The sequence below is a fragment of the Cornus florida genome, unplaced genomic scaffold (genome assembly GCF_030987335.1).
Source record: "Cornus florida cultivar Cherokee Brave unplaced genomic scaffold, ASM3098733v1 CherokeeBrave_3.0.0_Hap2_Chr04, whole genome shotgun sequence".
Taxonomy (NCBI): domain Eukaryota; kingdom Viridiplantae; phylum Streptophyta; class Magnoliopsida; order Cornales; family Cornaceae; genus Cornus; species Cornus florida.
The window spans coordinates 93,832,480-93,848,705 of record NW_026775574.1 but is presented as its reverse complement, the minus strand read 5'-3'; the positions used below and the strand labels follow the sequence as shown (position 1 = coordinate 93,848,705).

Genomic DNA, 16,226 nt, shown 5'->3' with positions numbered 1-16,226 from the left:
TGTGACAGCGGTTTATTAATTAGATTGATTGAGAGCTTTTAGGGGAAGAAATTAATCAGATTTTTTTCATTGTTTCTTTCAATCCTTTTTACACACACTTTCACTAATAAATATATTTTGGGTATCAAATTTGTTAAGAGCATTTGATTCGTGTTTTTCATTAAAATATATAAAATGCATTACTAATTTGAGAAAATTTTCAAAATGAGAGAAGGAAAATTATTATTTGGCTAGAGTAATAATCATAATCAAAGGCATACACATACTATATAACGCTGACCTGTTGTTGAAGGTGGGGTTTTGGTCATTTGACTGTTAATCGTGTGATGGGTCCCATCCACGTGATTCATCTCTCCTCGTCAATCCCATTGATAGCTTCAAGAATTTGTAAAACAACCACCGCGACCAACCCAAAATAGAGAGAGAGCAATCAATCAATCAATTGCTCATATCGTATCATATGTATTGTGATGAGCGAATATAGGCACTGTTAGGATCAGCAATGAAAGGCGTCTTTTCGGCGCCCGGTGATTATATCTACTTCAAGTCTCAGGTCCCCCTTCACAAGATCCCTGTAAGTCCCTCTCAATTGTATCGCTCCTGATTTTCTCCTATTACCTGCAATTCTGGATAACGGGTTTCACTCTTTAGCTTCGTCTTTCAACTGGGTATTCTGTGATTTCAGTTTTAATCTCTTAATTCTCAGTGAGCAAAGATTTTAAGTTCTGTGATCACTTTATGTATTGGGGTTTAATTTTTCAATCTTACTTAGTCGAATTTTGAGATGGGTATGTTTGATTTTTACATTCAAAGACTGTGTATTTTATATTTGCGGCTCTATTTGTAATTGGGTATCTCTTATTCTATCAAACATTTAGTTGTTGGGCAGTCATTATTATTATGCATGTGATTTATAAGTTCAATTGACTTTCTTTTATTTATTGACATAAATAAATTTGAGATGGGTATTTGTTGAAGTAGCCTTGAGGAGCATACATGGCTGATGTTGTGACAGAATCTTATTGTTGGGATTGACCAGTTCAATATATGGGATTATGGATTTACTAGTTATTAAGAATTGATGGATTTCTTGAACATGGCTGAAAATGAGAATTCTTTGGTAATTGGATTACCGAGGTGGAGATCCAGTTGCTCTTATTTATGATTGTAACAAGAAGTGCTCTTGCTAGTAATATTTCAATGCCTAATGATTTACCTCTTCCAGAAACTTATTTCTTTCCAAATTGTTTATTGGAAATATACATTTTTTTTATTTTATTTTTTTATTTTATTATTATTATTTTTTTCTGTTAATCGATCATATTTTCAATTGCATTTTATTTGTCTTGTGGAACTTTTGACAATTGAGATGGCTATCTTTGTAGTATCTCTGGACTTGAGTAATTTGGGGATCATCTTGATGTTTTGTGGTTCCAAAATGAGGTTTCACAAAACCGGTTACTATCCCACTCTCCTTGGTTGCTTAGCTTTATGAGATTATCAGATTCTAAGGAACCACAGCTATTTTGGATTTTTGCTTGTAGATTTTGCTTTCCACTATTGTAACCCTACGAGGGTGCTGCCCTTGAGTTGGCAATATTCCTGATTTATCTCAACTAGAAATTTCTTTTATTTTCCAGATTGGTTCAAAGCAGTGGCGTTATTATGACTTTGGTCCAAAAGTGGTGCCACCACTTATTTGTCTCCCCGCCACAGCAGGAACAGCAGATATATACTACAAACAGATTATGGCATTGTCCATGAAGGTAGGAAGCCTAATAACATGGTGTCTATGTTATATTTGTTCTACAAATTATGTTTATACCTTAGTAGGTTCTCTTTTCCTTTCACCTTTCACAATACCCCCTTCCCTGTCAGTTTCAAAAGTATGCTAGAGTAACTCAATTGGCTTTTATTTTTATTTTTAAAACCAATCCTTGCAAGCATGTTTGGGTTTGGAGTCTACTTGTACTTCAATTCTTTGGACATGGTTTGAGGTTTGGTAGATTACTTGCTGTAGAAAAAAAATTTTAAATTGGCTTTTAAAAATATTTGTAACATGTATAGAAAGTCACAGTAATGAATCATAAGATACAGTTGCGTTTTGAGTCTTTTGACTAACATCTTACAGATATTTATTTTTTTCCTTGGGAAGAACTCACACACCCATTGGCCCCTATAGGGATATGAACCCTCACCTTCCACTTTGGGAGGTAGTGTAGATGCCACTAGGCCACACCCTTTGGCAATTTAAAATTTAATTTTAATTATATTTCTATTTTTGGATTAATGCCAGACAACATACGTTGGTTGGAGGTTTTTTCTATTGAGTAGTGCCATTCAAACAGAATTTATACCTAGACATTAGCATAAGCCACGACTTAGTTTTCTATCACTTTAAGACAAAGGACCACGAGTGTGTCTTATAGTTTCAAAAATGCCAATGCTACATCATTCTGGATGGAATTTATTTTTTCTAATAAAAATTATAAGAGGAAGCCATCACATTTCGTTGAATAGAAATTCTAGTATGAAGAAAAGGAAAACTTGTTGCCCTTTTCCACATTTTTTACTTTGGAAGTCATCCAATCATTGTTTTTGGTTTGTTTGATAAAAGGAGATAGTTAGATAGAGAGGATAGTAACCATCGTAGAAATTTATAAACTTTACTATTTTTTGGGTGGGATATGTGTTCCAAAATAAATAAAAAAATAATAATAATAAAAAAAATTTGAACGCAAGAATTATGTGCCTTTATTGTGATTGATACTAATGATTCCATATGTTGGTTCTTGGAGTAATTTGTTTGTTCTTTTTTCTCCTTTTGAAGGGTTATCGAGTAATTTCTGTTGACATTCCTCGTGTATGGAACCATCTTGAGTGGATTCAAGCATTTGAGAAGTTTCTGGATGCTATTGATGTTCACCATGTAAGTTTCTATTTGGTTTCTGCACGAACTTCTCATATGCATCTTTTATTCCATTTCCAAAGCATCAATTTCTGAGAGCACAGGGAGAAATTTTATGTTCTATTCAAAAGCAGGTTGATTGGAAAACTGAAGATAGTTAAAACTATGACAGTCACCAGAAAGTAGTTGTTTAGGACCATATGTTCTACTAAGGTGTTTATCTTCTTGAATAGGGATCATGGCAGAGGGCCAGTGAAGTGTAACTAAGTTTCATGTCAAAGCTCCAACAGTTAGATGAGAAATGTAGGAAAGATATGAATATAGCCATTTTTAGGATACTTGACATTTTGGAGAACTCAAGGGAAGAAAAAGGAAAGGTATCAGTTAGGAAAATTTATTTTTTTGATGTTGTTAGCTATTCGCTGGTTTTATGATTTACTTGGCGGGCTATGTATGGGGAAATTACAACTCTAGACTTTCTTAAACATGCCAACATGGTGCATGTTGGAGACTACTAATATCATATTTACTGACAACTGATATATTATTTAATATTTCTTATTTGCTACTATGACTCCTGGTGGCATAAATGTTTAAGTTTTCTGTCACCTATCAAAGAAAGATGTTGATGGTTATGGTAAAAAATTTGCTCTTGTGATTTTAGTGCCCCTAGCTTTGAGTGGCCCTTCTCTTTTATCTTTTTGCCTTGACTAGTTGATTCATGATTATTGTCCTGTATATGGCAATCAGTAATAATATGAAATTTGCTGAAACATTTGCTTCAGTAGCCACCAATAATTTCACGGTTGGTTTTTCGTGGTTGGTAATTTTTACCTGTCATTTCTTTTTCAAATTTAAAACTTGGATAATATGAATATTTGTGTGATTGTGAGGAGTTGGGTTCTTTGACTTCTGTCACTGTGTTGAAGGCATTACATGTAGAATGATGGAAATCCCAGTTTAGCTTAGGGTGAAAACTGTGGTGGCCTTTGGAGAGAGAGAGTGGTATTCATGGAGAAAACCAAGGAAACTCTGAGTTCATTGCGGGCCTCATAATGTTATTTCAATATATGTTCACCAGAATTCATCCACTGTGCTCTTGTCGTGGTTGCTTCTAGAATTGCAGTATGGGTCACCCGCTATCTATTTGAGAATACGGAAATGAATAGTAAACTAGTGCATCACGTGCTGTAATTTTATGGTTAAATGGATATTCTGCCATGCCATAGGAGAAAATATGTGGTTTTTGAAGGTAACCTGGTGTCTCTCTCTGAAATTCTTGAGGTAACACCTTGCGAACCCTCAGTTCCATTTACCAAGCTACAAACCATTAGGATCTTAGATGCACCATGGTGCTACGTTGAGCTCACTCCATGGCTTTGTACCGAGCTTTAGGAGCTCCCTGGACTGCTCCCATGTCAGTAGGGTATTAGAATTGTCAAGATGCATGTATGCTGAGGTGGCTTGTTGATATGATAGAGCGAGGCAATGTAGATCCTTTATAGAAGAGAACCGATCCTGTAGCCGAAGATTGGTGCTGTTAAACCATGAGGGATGAAGATATTAAACTACAGGGCTGGAGCTTGTGCGGCTCCTGCAATAGTAGAGATAGCCATTTGTGCAGTTGTAGAGTGCGCAGTGGCAGAGATTGCTGTTGCCAGTGGTTTATATGAGTGAAACCTTGCTCTGGCCAGTTTGTCAAATTTTGGGGCTTTTTGCGTGCATCGACTGAGTGACTAACGCAAGTAAAGAGCATAATGGTGATTTTACCTTCTTTGTAGGACAACACATCTTGTGGAGATGTATCCACAAATTCATGGAGAATAGAGAATCATCACTATAGGGTGTTGTGTGGTGAGTTGACCATGTGACATACTGCATATTATGGTGGTGCATGGCAGGGTTGAGAGTGTCTAATAGATTTCCATTTGATACATGTGAAGGGGTGGGTATCAAATATCCGGAAGAGGCATACTGTAGTACCAAAATAAAAAAAAACAAAAACAAAAAAATAAGTGTGTATAATTTAACTTCATAAAAGAAATCTCCAACAATATATTACCGCAGGATTTTACAATATATTACCGCAGGATTTTATTTTGTTAATTATTGCTCCCAGAGAAAAGTGCCCCATTTGTTGTCTTGTAAACAGTTGGACATTAAAATTGCAATTTTGGTGTTCAAAAATTTTACAATTGGCTGAGGTGTCAATTTTTTTCACATTAAACAATGTAAACACATTACGATTCTAGGACCTTAATCCCATTTAATATCATAATTCACCTGAGAGAATAATGACTTCCACACTAATGTAATAGCTGATTGGACCACTGTATGGTTATACAATATTGAATTGGTGCACGACAAGATCTAGCTAGTTACCACGACACTGCAGTTTGTAACACAGGACATGGAAGCGCTTGATTTCAGGTTTCTGGGAAGATGTGTTTTCTTTACAGTTAGTTGGAAAGGCAGATTCCTTGTTATATTTTTGCATAAATTGTAATGGAAGTTGTTCCTGATAGCTTGAGTAGGCTGATGAATCAATGCCTAACAGATACATCTTTATGGTACATCTCTTGGAGGCTTCTTAGCACAAGTTTTTGCCCAACATCGTCCTCGGCGGGTTAGGTCGTTGGTACTCTCAAATTCATTTTTGGAGACAAGTAGTTTCTCAGCTGCGATGCCATGGGCTCCCATGTATGTTTTCATATTACTTAATACTGTGTACGAGCTGGAAATGACTAAAAATTGCCCTTTTAGTTAGAGAAAATCAAATTGCTTTTGTATGATGCATTATTGTATTCATTGATGATTTATATATTGGCTATTGTTATTATTAGTTTTTGCTGCTTAGTACTAGTATTGTTCGTATATGTTATCATGAAATGCATTAGACTAAATTCAAGTTCAAGTCACATGTGAGTGAGAAACCATTCAAATATAAGATTTTACATGCAGTCATGATTCTAAGAAGTGATTCATTTTGGAGAAACGGCTCCCTGATTTAATTAAACTAAATAATCTGAAGAAATACCTTTGTCTGATCTAGCAACTCATGTAGATTCTTATTCTCCTCTGGAGAAGTAATATAATTCTAAGATGGTTTTACTATTTAGAGAAAATTCAAATTTGTATGTATCTCTTCAGCTAGGTTCTCTATCCTAAACGTTTGTTCAACTGGTTTCTTTAGTAGCTCAAGGGGCTTCCAGCAAAGGGTCCAATTTTTCACTCTTCATCTTGGTGTACGCCTTTAGGATGCACACTATGGTAGTAGACAGGCTGTAATTAGAGGTTTTCTGCTTGATGACTGTGGACTCTAGAGGAGTGAAAATCTCAATCTCTTGCCTTTTCTTATGTTGATTGCACTAATTTTTTCCAATGCTGAAGAGGAGCACTCGGAAGTTTTAGATGTAATCTTTTGTGTTTTGAAGCTCTGTATTGTTGTTGAATTTGAAACTACAAAAGATTATGCTTATCCCAATCAGAGAGATGATGGTGTGGATTTAGGTTTTCCTCTCGGCTTGTCATTTAAATCGAAGTAATTTGACGTTCAGCAGTGAAGAAGTTCAAAGAAAAGTGGCGAGGTGAAGAAACAATATTTGTTTTGAGTGGTAAGATGACTTTGATTAAAAGCACCTAATATGGCCTTATTGCATAATTCATGTCTGGATGTACAATTTCGATGCGGGAGGCATAGAGGCTTGAGATGTTATAGACAGATTTTATCTTGGGATGGAGGGAGGGCTTTGTTAAGGGAGTTTAAGTAGCCTTTGTTTGATAATGAGGTTTTCTCGTCAAGGTTGGAGGGGTGGGGCTAAAATCTAAGGTTATGTGACCAAGCTTTGTTGGTAGAATGCTTGTGGAGATATGCCATGAGAAAGGTAACTTCTATAGAAGGGTGGGTTTGATTACGGAGTGGTACCTTGATGAGAAAACCTCCCAGTCAAACAAATAATACTTGAATTCATGCCTTAACAACCTCCCCTTCACCCCAAATTAAAATCCCTCTGCAACATCTCAAGCCTCTATATGCCTGCAGCATTGAAATCTTAAATGTGAGGTGGAATAGGAAAGGTGGCAGGTGTTTGATAAGAATGTTGATGTCATCATGCATGGTGGCTTAAGGGTGTAGTTCTGTCATGGTATTAGGTGTGGGGATATTGCTGTGGAGATGGTTCCTGAAGATCATTTTGGGGTTTCAGTAAATAATAAGGCCTTCCTGGCTGATGGAGGGGTTGCATGGACCCTTGCCTTACCAACGAGTACATGGTTGGAAGTTAATTTCAGCACTTGCACTATTAGCATGATTATGAGGAATGAAGATGCTTGAGGTAGAAAGCTCAGTTTGGGGTGAGATCCTTACATTGCAATGGCATGTAATATGGTGTTCGAAGATCCATCCAAGTTTGCTTTTTTCTTCCTTTTTTTATTTTTTATTTTTTATGTTTGGGTTTTGGGGTGTGTGTGTGTTGTGGTGGGGGGGAGGGTGTACTTGGGAAGATATTGATGTTTGATAATTTGGTTGGTAGGAGAAGAATGCTTGTTAGTTGTGTTTTCCTTTGGTGCACTTTCTAGGAGAGGGATTGTTTATATTTACAGAGAAGGAGACTCATTCACATAAATTTAAGATAGTGTTATTGATTTTGTTAATTTTTGTAGAAATGTATATTATTTTAGGAGTCTAGCTGTTTTTTTTTTTTTTTTTTGGTACTTTTGTATGTTATGCTCCCTTTTGGCACTTTTTTGTTTTTATACCATTTCAGGGCTAGCTCAATGCACGAGGCTCAATGGTGAAGATGCTAGGGGGGAACAAAATTCTAATTTGATGACACGGAATGAGATTAAGTAACTTGAGAGAGTCTTCATGTAACATCGGTTTTCGGTGTGTTAGGTTACCAATGTACGTAATAGAATCTATGTGCTATAACAAGCTAAATTAGTGAATTCAAAGTAATGATTATATATGGAGAAGGTGTCAGACACCTCACATATTCATACTTGTGCATTGTCCCCCCTTCTTTATGGTGAACATACTTATGTATAGTTACCAAATTATTTCACGTGATCTCTTTACTGTATACATAGAACCATATAAAGGGCTAGCCCAATCAGTGAGGCTCCTGCCATTGTGGGGTCGGGGGAGGATCAGATGTTGGTAGTATTTCCTCCGCATACAAAGATGTTGTTTCTTGGGCCAAATCCGTGCCCAGAAGGTCACAATGGAGCAACCTTACCATTGCACCAATGGCACCCTTTGTATATAGAATCATATGAGATTCTTTATTGTTTTTGCATTTTAGAAATAAGACTAGACCCATGTAGCAGATCTAACCTCATGCATATTAGAGATCGTGTATTGACCTAATCATTTGGTAGGGTAGAACAAAATGTAGATTTTCATAGCGTAACAACATGGAAAGAGAGAAGGTTTCTAAATGCTATCCATGTGAAACATGTGATGCGACCATGGTCAAGAATGTCTAAATCCCATAAACCAAAATAATGTGTGTGACAATGTCCTAGTAAGACTAGAACTCAAATGACTCTTAACTTGTAATAAATGGTACTCCTTAATGCATTAGATTTCTTAGGAGAATGGAATTTATGATGGAATGAAGTTTTGAATAAAGCGAAATTCTATAATAGTCTATGAACTCCTAATTGAACTAGATCTTTGAATGAACTAGAATTCTCAATTGAGCTTGAACCCTATGTGGATTAGAAGCCTAATTAAACTATGTAGAATGCAAAATGATTGGTTCTAGACATTTTAGAATTCCGGCAGAGTTTTGACTATGTAGGCTACATGATTGGTTCTTAGGAATGCAAAAATGACCCAACATAATGAAATTGACTAGAATCCTATGACCCTAAAAGGTAAAATAAACTGAATCCTAAATGTGCCAAAAGTGACCAAGTTGAATATGTTAGTGAATACGTTCAAAGATTTAGCGAAAACAATAGCTAAGGACATGGATTTGGATCCTCTCTTAGTTTTCTCTCCAAGTATCTCTAAGCCATCATCCAATGACTGTGAACATGTCACGTCATCACTTTTGTTATGATTTAGTTGTTTATGTAACCATAACATAGTAGGTAGTTGCACAAGTGATGACGTGGCATGTTCATAGCCGTTGGATTATGACTTGGAGATACTTGGAGAAAAAACTATTGGAGATAATCCATTTCCTAGGACATGACCCAAGGACTTTATGGAGCATATGAAAATAAAATTTAAAGGTGAAAATTTGCACAACATCCTATAACAAAGATGATAACAAAAATGTGCCAAAGTCTAGAATCCAAACCACATAAAACAGTGAACTCAGTGTACTTTATTGTAATTTTGGCAGATTTTTTAGAGGTTGACCAAAAGGATTTCTGTTGATTCTGAAAATGAATTTTGGATGGTAAAAATGGTTCCAAAGATGTTGGAAAAAGTCTTTAAAACAATGGTTGTCCTAAAGACCCTAAAACATGCAAATTGATAATTTTTACATCTTTTACCGAAATACTGGCAGACTACCAATTTAAGGCTATGGTTTAGGGGCTCAAAGGTGATGTTGAATTCAAACTATCAAGCCTAAATATGCCTAAAAATAACTAAAAGAAAATGACACGAAAATGAGTTTTGGATGGTAAAAACGGTTCCAAAGATGTTGGAAAAAGTCTTAAAAATAATGGTTGTCCTAAAGACCCTAAAACATGCAAATTGATCATTTTGACATCTTTTACCGAAATACTGGCAGAATACCAATTTAAGGCTATGCTTAGGGCTCAAAGGTGATGTTGAAGTCAAACTATCAAGCCTAAATATGCCTAAAAATAACTAAAAAAAATGACACAAAAAACATGTCTAAGCTAGAAGACCTAAAACGCCTAAAAAAGTACAACTAGTTTGCTTTGCAAGAGAACCTAGAAATTTGATGTGGGCAATCGAAATTAAATTTTCATAAAAAAATTGGCTTTAGAAGTGTTGGAAAAATGGCAAAATTATTACAAATTTTTAAAGAAATTAGAAACACCATATTTGACAATTTTGACAAGCTATACCAAAATTCTGACAGAGTTTGTTCTATGGTTTACTTCTAGGGGTTTTATGGGGACTTAAAAACTAAAATGAGAGGTGAAAACCTACCTAAAAATCCTAGAAAAACCTATGAAAAAAGTGGTCCTTCCTATGGTACGCAATATGGTTAATGTTAATGGCTTTATTAACTCTATTTTGCAAGAGTTCTAGCTGTGAATTAAGGCTATGGTCATGGTAAGAGACCTAAAAGCTTCTAAAGCCAGTGGTAAAACATATAGCAAATATGCTGGACATCTATCTAAATTGGTCAAAACGGTAAACTTACGCCTTTGGTCATGTCAATATTAAGTCTACTAAAATCTGGCAAAGTTTTGCCTTAGGAAGTGGACTTCTTGTCAGTTTAATTTGTTTAAGAAAGGCTTATTTACTATGTAGTCTAAAAAAGCAAAATTTATCCATATGAATGCACACAGGCTTTAAAATAGTTTTTAGCATAAAAAACTTAAATGGGTCCTATGGTTGAAAACAATTAGACCAAAAAACTGCTTACCTTTCCTGTATGTGCTTAAATCCCCCAAGGATACCATCATCATGGAGAGTCCTCCAAGTGAAGATATTTTGATACACACATGTATAGGTCAAAAAAGATGCAATAAAAAAGTAGTAGATGGAGAGATATGCATCAAAAGATAAAAACCATAATCATAATTCCAAAAAGAAAATGAAAGGGGAAGTAGAAAATGAGAGAAGAGATTAAAGGATACTGCATTGTCTCCTCATGTCTGATTTGCAAGTTAAACACCAACACTACTTCAAATCTGCTCAATTTTCAAGGCTTTTGGACTCATTCAGGGAATTGGATCTTCTTTTTAGCTATTCAATGGTGAATTGGAAACTTGTTTAGGGTTGAAGATGGCTGGTCTGAGTGCTTGGAGGCTTTGGACTTGAGAGGGATCCCAGAAGACTTCAGAGGGATTCAGAGCTGTTTAAACCAAACAAAGACAATTTTCATTTTTTTTTGCCCTGGGAGGAGGGGGTTTGGGGGGTTGGTTTCCAATGCAGTAATGTGTAAAATAGGTCTTTTTTGGTGTTTTCCTATTCTTTGGATTTGTACAATGTTTTGTGATAAAAATCTACTGTTTTGGTGTCTATCCAGACTTTTAGGGGATAAAATGAAACTTAGGCTTGCATTTTGCCCATTCTGGAACTTTCTAATGCAATCTGTCGACTCAAGTGATTTTTTGACAGATTGTATTGTGAAAGTGGTACAACTTTATGGTGAAAGTGGTACAACTTTTGGTCTTTTTTGGTGTTTTGGATTTGTACAACGTTTTGTGATAAGAATGTACTGTTTTGGTGTCTATCCAGAATTTCAGGGGATAGAACGAAACTTAGGCTTGCGTTTTGACCATTCTGGAACTTTCTAACGCAATCTGTTGACTCAAGTGGTTTTTTGACAGATTGTGGCTGTTAAGGGTCAAATGAGTTGAAATTGAAGTATGGAAAAGTTGATTGTAAAGAATTTAATGAAAATCTATGATTGAGAGCAAATATCGAGAACGGTGTAGGCCTGATACCCTAATTTGTTAAATTGGTCAAAACTGGGTGGATCTGGACAAATGCTGCAACTTGATGAATTGTTATGTAAAAAGATGTTTTGAATCCTTCAAGTAATTTTAATGCATGATTTTGACTTGATGGGGATTGAAACATGGTGTACAGTATTTGAATTGGGATTTGATTTAAGATTAAATCTAGGATCAGACGGTGATCCTGACTTAAAATGATGAATGATGATAGCATTCCACCATGGGGCTAGATTCAGAACCTTTGGGACTCCTCGATCGCATTGATTTTTTAGTTTATGAAATCTGAGTAAGGAGTTTTTGACCAGGTTAAGGGATTGGGCAAAAATCAGTATCTATAGCATCCTTTAAATAACAAAATATTTATGACACCAGAGGTAATTTGTGGGCATCACAGTTTTAGATCCCAACTTACTCACTTCTATATCTCTTTTTCGCTTCCTCTTGCTGTTCTGAACTAATTTGTGTTAAATCTAAATTTAGGATTAGCTAACATGATCAATTTGATTGAGATTCTTTATCCATTATTTCATGGAAAATTATAGTGGACATTTTTCAATTAAGCATTTCATTCTTAAAATTCCTGTTAGTTTTATACTAATGACTCTTGGTTATGTTTTCTGCTTTTGAATTTAGTTTTTTGAAAATTATTACTAATTATAATCAAAGTCTCTCAAAAGTCTGTATATGCACATGCTATTTTTAAGATCTGCCTCATATATATTCTTGGATCCTTCAGCCAGGTTTATGTTAATGCTTAGACCACATTCCTTGGGGGCTGTCTCTGTATCTCAGTGTATGACGTACATATTCTGACAAATTAACTTGTGGGCTTTTTCTTTTGCAGTGTTGGTTGGACACCTTCTTTTTTGCTGAAACGATATGTCTTAACAGGGATTCGCGATGGTCCCCATGAACCATTTATTGCAGATTCCGTGGACTTTGTTGTTTCCCAGGTACAGTCTGCTTGGATTAGAGTGGACACTTTACTAGTTATCTGTAACATGTGCCTAAGCAGTCTTCCCTCTGGTCGTCTATTTCTATTAATTAATACCATGGAGTGAGACTCATACGCTAGCTTGTAATCTAAAAAAATTGCAGCTACTTCTACTTCAGAATTCTAAGGAATGTATTTACCAAAGTAGAATTGTTTGCTACTTTTGAAACGAAAAATTCCTTTGCCTTTTTCTTCTTTAATAGCTGAAAGCAAAGCGAAAGTGATGGCTAAATTATAGGTATTCCATTTGGGATTCCAAATGTGGTACAACACTCTTTAAGATTTTTTACATCTTGTTATTTTTCTTCTTTTTCAACAGTATAGTTTGGATAAATATGTTAACTGTGTCATTGACACAATTGTACTAATTTTACTTGTTTGTGCACCTGGGTCTCTAATTTCAATCAACTTTGTTTTAAATTAGTATATTAATTGTAACTACACAACATTTTTAACTTCGACCTGAAGTTAAACTCCAGTCACTGAAAAAGTGGAATTATTTACTGGAAACTTATACATTGTTATATGGATTAGAGGCACAGAAATACACACTGAAAATCATCTTCGGCATCCTTTATCAGAAATTGATCTTTTATTCCGTATGATGGTGGCTGATAGCCTCTTTTATGTATGAATGGCTACTTTATCTATAAGCAGTGTAATTCTTGGTTTTTTTGGCTGCTTCTCAATTTCTTTTCCCTTCCATGCCAGAATTTTCTTTTTATAGAAAACTACAAAATTGGGCCATCTTGCTGCCCCTTCTCCCAACCGGGAAGGCGAGAGAGTCAAATTTTTTGAATACCCCGCTATTGCTATTTCTCATTTGCATTCTCTACTTCTTATCTTGGCAACTGCAGAGCCTATTTGCCTATTAAGATATGTTTCTTTATATTCTATTTAGTTAAGTGTCCATATACCATACAGGTTGAAACACTCTCAAGGGAGGACTTGGCCTCCAGGTTGACTTTGACAGTTGATGCTGCTTCAGTTGGACCTCTTCTGCTTTCTGATTCTTTTATCACACTAATAGATGTAAGTTATATGAAATTTGTGCTAGTGTACATTTACACACTTATGCAAGCACACAACATAGTCCTTTTTCTTTTTGTATACAAAATGAGAATTAAAGTACCAAAACATCTATATTGATTGGAGATATTATAATATAAAACATCGGCTTCTTATTTATTTCATTTTTTAATTAAATTTCTGATACTGATTGAAACTTCCAAAATCTTAGTGCGGGTCACTAGGAAATTGGTTGGAAAATTTTCATTGAATGTTAAACCTTTGTTAGGAAATGCAAGGCTGCTGCTGTATGACTTGCAAGCCGATCTCTGAAGTTTTGCTACAATGTTTGGAAAACCTTGAAAGTGGTTTAGCATAAAAGTCATTGTAGAAAGGATGAGAAATAGATCTTATTCAGAAGCTGCAAGCAATAACTCCTACATGAATCAATTTATTGTTATGAACAAGTATCGATTGCAAATTGTCTTCTATAGACTAGTTTATGGTTCTTTTGTTTAATTGAAAAAAATATGTTCTTTCAATTTTCGTAAATGTGGTCTGTACTTGCTGCATCAAATCATTTCAAGATGTATAGTTGAGTGGTTCACTTTTAGTACAACTTACTTTCTAATTTTTGAAGTTGCCTTAAAATTAAACGACAATATATCCACTTCACTAAGGTGGTGTTGTTGATAAACCAATTTACCCTTAAAACAGAACATGTCAAGGGAGTTTATAATTAAATGGATTTGATAATACAATTTGAGTATCACTTAATAGAATAAGTCCACTTATCATATCATTTTAAGTGAGTGAAAGTTCACTTATCATTTAATATGCTGAGTAATAATATGTTTAAAGTCTCAATTGAACTGAGCAAAATTTACCCTTAAATGAAATCAAAAATCGCAATTCTAGTACTTAAAGCACTTAAAATTACTAGGAGATGATGGGTTGGAGCCCTATTGCTTACCTAGAAAATAATAATAATAATAATAAATTTGAAAAAGGAAAGGAAAGCGAAAAATAAAATACCTTTAAAAACTTTAAAATTTAACACTTAACTGTTGTGTGTTGGCATTTTAAGTTCCTAAAGGTCTCAATCAGATCAGATATTTATTAGGGGGCACAATGGGTGCATATGATCCATTATGAACTTATTAGTATAATAATTACCTAAATTTTCAGTTTACCAAGATAACAATCCGAGTGTAATAGTCTCAAGTTCGTGTTACTTCTTTGTGCACTAAAATCATGATGTTCTTCTCCCCACCCCCCCATTTAAATGCTAAAAATTCTAATAGTGTTTTCTTCTTGTCTGCAATCTCATAATTATTTGCAGGTCTTTTTCTAGTCCGAGTTCAAGAATAATATAAGAAACTTTGCTGACAGTTTTGTTATTTTTTATGGCATGGGTACGTTCTCCTTGAAGACAAACGATTATTGTGCAATCCCTCAACAGCTCAGAGATCAAGTGGGTGAAAGGTACCCTGGGGCAAGGCGAGCATACTTGAAGACGGGGGGCGATTTTCCGTTTCTTTCACGTCCAGATGAAGTTAATCTTCATCTCCAGGTAGATGTATAAAGTTTATCTCACTTCCATCCATCTCTTAATTGCAGGGCTGGTATTTCTCAATTGGTATTTGAAATGTGACAGCTACACCTGAGACGAGCAGGCGTTGAAGCTCGGCCAGACTTAGTCCCTGGCATTCCGAAGGATGGTAATGACGGGAGTTCCAGCAAACAAGATGATGGAAAAGAAGATGCTGATGATGCACGAAAGGAGGATGATGTGGGAAGCTCCGGAAACCCTTCCCCTGAAAGTCAGCCATCTCCACCTCCAGAAAATACCGATGCTCACAATTTAGATGACCAGCTCCTCAGCAATGCAAAAGTTTGGGCCATCAATGCTGAATATATGACACCCCTTCTACTGCATGCAATTCTAGAGAAACAGCAACACTTAATAACCAGTAAAACCTTTCTTTACTTCACATGGGAGTTCTTTGCTATCCGTCTGCTCCCTCTCTACGTGGGAACCTTGTACTTTAATTGGAAATACTGTTGGGAACTTAGACAAGTTGTGTAAATGGAATATTTGGACATTGTTGTTTGTTGATATTTTCTTATACAACCAGTTGTTGGAAGTTGAGTTTGAATCGATTCTGCTCTTTTTGAGTAAGACACTGGCAATGTATTGTCTCCTTCGGACGCCTGGTATTTCTGATTGATTTATTTTTTAACTCTCACTTCTGAAACCGTAAGACACCATAGATTTTCTACAGTGAAGAGTTCAAGAGGGGTCTCTTTTGACCCGTATTACTATGTTGTAGCAATGTCCGCATTAATGGTTGTTTGTGTTGACGACATGTACTTTGTCTACGAAGTCTGAAACAATCCAATAATGAAAGTCAGCTATAATGAGCTGCTTCATCATTTGGAGGGAGATGGGTGTCACAAGATATTTTTTTGTATGGGAAGGATATTTTTGCAACCCTACCTCTCACTGCGTTGTCTTGTATTTTAGTTTCATCGAGTTTGCATGCTATTTATTGTTCGGTCTGGTTTTCCATCGTGTTTGAGGTATTGCAGTATTACTGGTGTTTGATATTACAAACAAACATGGATTTACTTTTCCATGAATGTGTGGCCATAAATCTAAGAAGAATGCTCTCTGAGTCCTAGGGGTTGTTA

General features: G+C 35.5%; 1 protein-coding gene across 1 annotated transcript; it reads left to right on the top strand.

Moving 5' to 3' along the window:
• The first annotated feature begins 372 nt into the window (after positions 1–372).
• On the top strand, positions 373–15,691 carry LOC132303986 (uncharacterized). Its single transcript, XM_059801452.1, has 8 exons — positions 373–574; positions 1,641–1,766; positions 2,831–2,929; positions 5,466–5,608; positions 12,375–12,483; positions 13,449–13,556; positions 14,965–15,105; positions 15,190–15,691. Exons 1-8 carry the CDS (start codon positions 503–505, stop codon positions 15,619–15,621), a joined length of 1,230 nt encoding a protein of 409 aa, XP_059657435.1. The 5' UTR covers positions 373–502; the 3' UTR covers positions 15,622–15,691.
• Positions 15,692–16,226: the final 535 nt, after the last annotated feature.